Source organism: Salvelinus namaycush, chromosome 29, assembly GCF_016432855.1.
Source record: "Salvelinus namaycush isolate Seneca chromosome 29, SaNama_1.0, whole genome shotgun sequence".
Lineage (NCBI taxonomy): Eukaryota > Metazoa > Chordata > Actinopteri > Salmoniformes > Salmonidae > Salvelinus > Salvelinus namaycush.
This window is the reverse complement of record NC_052335.1, coordinates 33,696,084-33,704,270: the sequence shown is the minus strand read 5'-3', so window position 1 is coordinate 33,704,270 and position 8,187 is coordinate 33,696,084. Positions and strand designations below refer to the sequence as shown.

At 43.5% G+C, this 8,187-nt stretch overlaps 1 protein-coding gene across 1 annotated transcript; it reads right to left on the bottom strand.

Annotated features, from left to right (window-relative positions):
• Positions 1-5,128: 5,128 nt before the first annotated feature.
• LOC120024347 (enhancer of rudimentary homolog) lies at positions 5,129-8,152 on the bottom strand. Its single transcript, XM_038968569.1, has 4 exons — positions 8,004-8,152; positions 7,406-7,493; positions 6,843-6,963; positions 5,129-6,111 (listed from the first exon to the last, which is right to left on the bottom strand). Exons 1-4 carry the CDS (start codon positions 8,004-8,006, stop codon positions 6,009-6,011), a joined length of 315 nt encoding a protein of 104 aa, XP_038824497.1. The 5' UTR covers positions 8,007-8,152; the 3' UTR covers positions 5,129-6,008.
• Between the last annotated feature and the right edge of the window lie 35 nt (positions 8,153-8,187).

Sequence of the window (8,187 nt, the reverse complement as noted above, 5' to 3'; positions counted from 1 at the left end):
TAGTCTCGTTATTGTTATTTTATTGTGTTACTTTTTTTTTTACATTAGTTTATTTAGTAAATATTTTCTCAACTCTATTTTCTTAAAACTGCATTGTTGGTTAAAGGCTTGTAAGTAAACATTTCACAGGAAATGAGGTTGGAAAGAGAGCGAGGAAAGGAGAAAATCTAAGAAAGAAAATGAGGAGTTCACATGTATGTGGTAGGAATTAACCATGTCCAGTAGATGGCACATTTTCTCATAGAAAATTGATGCAACAATTTCCTGCTATGATGCGATCACATTTAATTGTCTTGTATCTGTAAAAACAGCTGGACATAATGTCACATCTAAAAAACATTTTTTAAATGCTAAAAACTAGAATGTCAAATAAAAATGAAGTGGTTGAAGTGTTTCCATTTAGTCAAATTGCACATTAGTATCTGTTTCATTTCTCAGGTGGCATGACAAAGCCAGTATGGATAGAATGCAAGAATTTACTAATATTTGCCATATTCTAGTAATTCTCATGTGTCAAATTTCTGCCCTGCTAGAGCTACCCCGGTCTGTAAGTGCTGTTATTGTGAAGTGGAAACGTCTAGGAGCAACAACAGCTCAGCCACAAAGTGGTAGGCCACACAAGCTCACAGAACAGGACCGGCAAGTGATGAAGCGCGTAGCGCGTAAAAATCCTCTGTCCTCGGTTGAAACACTCACTACCGAGTTCCAAACTGCCTCTGGAAGCAACGTCAGCACAAGAACTGTTCATCGGGAGCTTCATGAAATGGGTTTCCATGGCCAAGCAGCTGCACACAAGCCTAAGATCACCAAACACAATGCCAGGCGTCGGCTGGAGTGGTGTAAAACTCACAGCCATTGTTCTCATGACCAGTGGAAACGCGTTCTCTGGAGTGATCAATCACGCTTCACCATCTGGCAGTCTGACGGACTAATCTGGGTTTGGCGGATGCCAGGAGAACACTACCTGCCTCAATGCAAAGTGCCAACTGTAAAAGTTTGGTGGATGAGGAATAATGGTCTGGGACAGTTTTTCATGGTTCAGGCTAGGCCCCTTACAATGAAGGGAAAACTTAACACTACAGCATAAAATGACATTCTAGACGATTCTGTGCTTCCAACTTTGTGGCAACAGTTTAGGGAAGGCCCTTTCCTGTTTCAGAATGACAATTCCCCCGTGCACAAAGCAAGGTCCATTCAGAAATGGTTTGTCGCGATCTGTGTGGAAGAACTTGACTGACTTGCACAGAGCCCTAAACGCCGACTGCGTGCCAGGCCTATTCGCCCAACCTCACGAATGCTCTTGTGGCTGAATGGAAGCAAGTCCCCGCAGCAATATTCCAACATCTAGTGGAAAGCCTTCCCAGAAGAGTGGAGGCTGTTATAGCAGCAAAATGGGGACCAACTCCATATTAATGCCCATGATTTTGGAATGAGATGTTCGATGAGCACATGACCACATACTTTTGGCCATCTAGTGTATGTTGTATCTACATAGGCATTATTATATGGGCTAGCCAACTAATTTTCAGCATTTCTTCAGTTAGTAGCAAAGTAGGCTACAGCCTCATGATAAGCCAATGCCAACCTAATAGTTTCTTAAGAGGAATTTATACATAGGCCTACCTGTAGGTACTCTCTCCAGGGTGTCATCCTCCTCGTCGTCTACGGACGCCTCTCCCTCAGGGCAATTGTCAGTTACCTTGCTGAAGTCCTATAGCCTAACGTAACATTACTTACCAGCACGTGAGCTGTTTATGTTGGTGTGCATTGAAACAACAGGTCTTTGTCCTAGGATTTCATTCTTTCTGGAAGTGGAACATGCTTTTACCTCCAGGACCACTTCGAGGAAGCTCTCTTTTTTCACTCAGGTAGCGCTGTTTCAAGGCCTTCCACTTGGATCTTAAGATGTGCCAGGCTTTGTTATGGCCCTTACTCTGCATGTCTTATTTACAGTAATTGTTCAAACAATGAGGCGTTTCTTTGGCGGTTTCCATCTTTAATACTTTTGAATCAAACCAAAAAACTCTTTGGTCTCTTCCTCCGTCCACTTGAATCTTTGTGTGCTCGGCAGGGTTTGAATGGCGCTGGAGGGTATAGCAGCCGTTTTACAGGCTCCTGACCAATTGTGCTATTTTGTGTGTTAACTTCTTTAGTACATAATGCTTCCGCCATCGTTTCTTATGACAGAAAAGAGCTTCTGGACATCAGAACAGCGATAACTAACATCGATTTGGATGAGTATTTCTACTTCAATGAGTCGGAGGCGAAAGACATGCTGCTCATTCCGGACCAGGCCCAAATCCCTGAGACTCGGAAAAAGGAAGAGGCCGGAGTGCGGGATACCTGACAAGACTACTTTCCCGGACAAGGGGCCGCATATCGGGCAGCCTTCTGAGAATCCGGAGGCGAGCGAGTATACTCCCACTGACATCCGTTCTTCTTGCTAACGTGCAATCATTTGAAAATAAAATTGATGACCTACAATTAATTTTTCCAGCATATCACATGTGCAACCAGGGGGAAGAAAAATCCTAGACCACCTTTACTCCACACACAGAGATGCATACAAAGCTCTCCCTCGCCCCCATTTGGTAAGTCTGACCATATATCTATCCTTCTGATTCCTGCTTACAAGCAAAAACTAAAGCAGGAAGTACCAGTGACTCCCTCAGTACGGAAGTGGTCAGATGACGCGGATGCTACACTATAGGACTGTTTTGCTAGCACAGACTGGAATATGTTCCGTGATTCATCCAATGGCATTGAGGAGTAAACCACCTCTGTCATCGGCTTCATCAATAAGTGCATCGATGACGTCGTCCCCACAGTGACTGTACGTACATATCCCAACCAGAAGCCATGGATTACAGGCAACATCCGCATCGAGCTAAAGGCTAGAGCTGCCGCTTTCAAGGAGCGGGAGACTAATCCGGACGCTTATAAGAAATACCGCTATGCCCTCAGACAAACCATCAAACAAGCAAAGCGTCAATACAGGATTAAGATTGAATCCTACTACACCGGCTCTGACGCTTGTCAGACGTGGCAGGGCTTGAAAACTATTACGGACTACAAAGGGACTACAAAGACGCAAGCTGCCCAGTGACGCAAGCCTACCAGATGAGCTGAATGCCTTTTATGCTCGCTTCGAGGCAAGCAACACGGAAGCATGCACGAGAGCACCAGCTGTTCTGGATGACTGTGTGATAACGCTCTCGGTTGCTGATGTGAACAAAACCTTTAAACAGGTCAACATTCACAATGCCGCTGGGCCAGACGGATTACCAGGATGTGTACGCAAAGCATGCGCGGACCAACTGTCAAGTGTCTTCACTAACATTTTCAACCTCTCCCTGACCGAGTCTGTAATACCTACATGTTTCAAGCAGACCACCATAATCCCTGTGCCCAAGGAAGCGAAGGTAACCTGCCTAAATGATTACCGCCCTGTGGTACTCACATCGGTAGCCATGAAGTGCTTTGAAAGGCTGGTCATGGCTCACATCAACAGCATCCTCCCGGACACCCTAGACCCACTCCAGTTCGCATACCGCCCCAACAGATCCACAGATGACGCAATCTCAATCACACTCCACACTGACCTTTCTCACCTGGACAAAAGGAACACCTATGTGAGAATGGTGTTCATTGTCTACATACAGCTCAGCGTTCAACACCATAGTGCCCACAAAGCTCATCACTAAGCTAAGAACCCTGGGACTAAACACCTCCCTCTGCAACTGGATCCTGGACTTCCTGACGGGCCTCCCCCAGGTGGTAAGAGTAGGCAACAACACGTCTGCCACGCTGATCCTTAACACTGGGGCCCTTCAGAGATGTGTACTTAGTCCCCTCCTGTATTCCCTGTTCACCCACGACTGCGTGGCCAAACATGACTCTAACACCATCATTAAGTTTGCTGACAACACAACAGTGGTCACCGACAACGATGAGATGGCCTATAGGGAGGAGGTCAGAGAACTGGCAATGTGGTGCCAGGACAACAACCTCTCCCTCAATGTCAGCAAAACAAAGGAGCTTATTGTGGACTACAGGAAACAGAGGGCCGAGCACACCCCCATCTTCATAGGCTCTACCCACACACACGCATATGTACGCTACACACATACACATATGCTGCTGCTGCCTAGTCACTTTTACCCCTACCTACATGTACACCTGCACATTGACTTGGTACCGGTACTCCTTATAGATAGCCTTATTGTTGTTTTGTTTTACTACTTCTTTTTTTTTATCAGCACATCTTTCTCACTTTAACTCAGCATTGTTAGCTCATAAGTAAGCATTTCACAGTAAAGTCTACATCTATTGTATTCGGTGCATGTGCCAAATACATTAAATTTGTTGCTCTGTCCTGCAAGCATATGCTTGAATGAATGAAATGCGGACTGGTGAGTTATAGTTACGTGATGATATTACCTGCCCTGCGTACCTTCAAAATGAGTCAGCATTAATCACTTATTCAAAAATCACTGTTTCTATCATTTGTTCGCAATAAAGTTTTACCAAAATATAAATCCACCACTGTTGAAAGGATAAAAACTTTCATTTTTTGAAAATGTCTCTATATATTCCATTTCACGTCACATTTCCGACATTGCTTTTGTTGAATAAACCTGGGTCAATGGAAACCTGCCTAGTTTTAGTGGCAGGCTTCTGTGGGGCTGCAGCTGGGTGCATATCGAGCAGCCCGCCACATTTTAAAGCAACAGTACACAGGTTTCAAAACGTAAGACAAGAAGAGCCTCTCAGCATCACTTGGTGCAAAATATGAAGATATATGCAGCTAATGACCAGGAATCATAACTACTACACGTGCACAGTAATAGGAAAATATTAAATTATTTGGAAGAATCTTTTCAGATTCAGGTCTCCCTAGAGAATGTCATGTTTCATCCTCTGGTAATTTACCAAATGTTTCTATCTAAGGAATTCAATCCATTTGTGAATCTTCATTACACCGAAGACGAGCTATATATTGATAATCTTTACATAAAGATTTGCCTCTTCCGCTCTGCTTGTTCTCATCTCAGTATAAAAGCATAGATGCAGTCTGTACCATAAGAAGTATATTGATATGCTTTCAGTAAAAAAGACACTCCACAAATCAAATCTGAAAACAATAGTTCATTTCCTGTATTCAGAGAAAATAACAAATGAACATGAAATCAGATGTCAGGCAAATACGTTTACAAAAACAGACAGGTTTAAAATGAGAATGACAGTAAGAGGTGCAAATATGGAAATTAATCTACTGACACTAACATCACCCTAAATCAAAAATCAACATTTTAATTTCATTTTTTTTAATGAACAAAATCACACCCTTAGTGGCATGTTACAATTCAGTTCTCCCTTAAAATGTATAAAAACAAAGCAAATAGTCACTCATATCCCTCTTCCTTGAACAGAAAGAAAAACAGTACTTAAATAGTTGTCCTGTTTTTAGCTCGTTTTTCTTCTGTTCAATAGACCCATCTTCACCAAGCAACTAGTCCCTCCCACAAATAGACCCAAACAAATCACAGGCTTGTCTCCCAAGCCCCACCCCATAGATAACTGTCCCATCACCCCACCCCCAGATCAGTCCCAGTTAGAATACCTTCAATATAGTTGTTTTCTCCCTTCCTTGGAGTATTCACTGATCTGATCTGGTTGGATTGGCGAAAGCAATAGGTTGATAACCTTGCTCGCATCTATCCAATCACTTCTAGATCTGTGATTCTCAAGGAAGGGAGGCTGCACTTTGTTTTGTGTGTACTCGAACAGGGCCACTGTCCCCCTCCCTTTATACAGCCCAGTAATAACCCAGACCAATAAAACCAAGGCCCACCCCTACACCCATCTGATGAAGTTGCCCCCATGCACTGTTCCAGAATCAGGGTTTTTACCTCCTAGTGGTTTGGGTTCTGATCGTGGTAGAGCAAACTGACCCTCGATCTGTGCAATGGGGGCAACCTCTTGGCTACGCCCCTTCCTGCCTGCCTTTACTTCCCAGCTTGTTGGGCCTGACGCCGCAGGAGCACGTAAATCTTCTCCTTGATCCAGTCTTTGTTGTACGGCTGGTACGTCTGAGTGTCCGCCCGGTACCTGAATGAAGAGCAGGAGGTTAGTATTCATTAGCCACCAAACAGAATAAAAACAAACAAACCGGGAGGAAATACATCAACATTTCCAACAAGAAACCCTCTTTTTTTCCCAAAACATTTTTTAAATTTAACCTTTATTTAACTAGGCAAGTCAGTTAAGAATTTGTTCTTATTTACAATGACAGCCTACTGGGGAACAGTGGGTTAACTGCCTTGTTCAGTGGCAGAACGACATTTTTACTCTGGGATTCGATCCAGCAACCTTTGGGTTACTGGCCCAACGCTCTAACCACTAGGCTACCTGCTACCCGCAAAATAAGACCCAGGAGAGACATGTCATGAACATAAGATTGTTCTCCCACGACATTAAGCCTTGTGCTCAATTGGTAGAAAGAATTATTTCCTGGGGTCAAATAGCCTACCAGATCTAATTACCCGGGGGAAAAACAGAAGGCAATTCTTAGTCGCAATCCAAAATGGAACCCTAGTTCCCTAAAACCTTGGCAAAGCTGTGAAATGACAGGATAGACCAGGGTGGTATTCACTAGGAATGGAAGCAAACGAGCCAAAACGGTGAGGGATTACCTGAACTTGTCCAATAAGAAAACATTTCGCTACAGTGTCAACTAACAAATACAACCATGCAGTATAATAATAGCACCTCTGAAATGCAAGGTGGATTTATTGCTAAACCATTGGGCTCTAACGGTGAGATTGTACAGTACTACTTACACTAGACAGCTGAGGTCCGCCAAGTCATCAATGAAGTCAAACAGCTGGCTGATGTCATAGGTGATGGAGGGACTGTTGGGATTCATCCTCTTCAGGTGCTCTTCATACATCTTACACACACCTGGATCAGGAGGGACACAGGTTGAGACAGTGATACATAGAATGAGGATACATCATGTGAAAATACTTCTGAGCTCAGGACAAAACACACTGTGCTGACCAACAGTTAAAAGCAGAATGTCACCATGTGGAATCGTCTGGATATTAACAGTAAGTGACGGCCAATTTTCTGGTCAGAGGCAATAGGACGGCCAACCGCTTCTTTTAACCATTCGTTGACACAGTGTTCTTTAAGTAGGGCCTACACCGGAGGTCGTGTTCAGTAGGGCATACCGTAGCAAAACGTTTTGAAACTAAACATGAAAATCTGTCTTCTTATTGGACGTTCGGGTAGTAGCCTATACCCCCATATAAAAAGTGGGGGAAAGTTTTTTATCGCTACTGGGAACAACCACTTCAGAGACCCAAACAGCACCACTCGGTGTCTGTAGACTGATTCGCACCTTCCATGCATTCGTTGACTGACTCGTAGTCGGCATATGTTCGCCCCTCTGGTCTCTTAGTTGGCTGGACAAGCAGAATTGTGTGTGACTGTAAAGACAAAAACACTGTCGGTTTTTTACATATGTAAGTGTGTATTTGGCCTATACTGTAACAACCAAAACACACCGACCATAACGTTGTCTTCCACAATTGCATTAAGTAAATATTGTTACACTTTACCACAGCTCAAATGGTATTTTATTATAAAGACAAAGTTACAATTTATCCAACAAGAATTGAGCAGATGGAATTTGGTCTGACGAACCTCATAACAGTTCCTAACGGATCAGCTTTGCTTACTGTCTCGATAACGCAGAGTTGCTGTTATTGTATGATACGCATTAACATCCGCGAAGCTTGCTAACAGTGTAAATGACTGCATTTTGCTCATTAGGCAAATGTGTATCTAGCTAGTAAAGTTGTGAGCTCATGCCAGAGCCCTGTGGCTCGGGCTAGCCAGCTAGCCACAGTTTTAGCTAGCTAGCTCAGCAAGAGTCGAATGATTGGATAATGTAGTTCAGATTGTTTTTGCTCTTCGTACAGTGTAATCACACTTACCATGTTTGTGCTGGTGTCCGATTATACTTTTAAAGCTAGACTTACAGATTCAGCGTTTAAATGGCTGTTATATTGCTCTGCTAGCCCCGTGAAATGCAGCTGTATGGAAAGAAATTACGAGAAAGGAAGTAGTGATGGTTCGTTCGGGAACGGCTCTTGAACGGATATTTTTTGCTGAACGTCG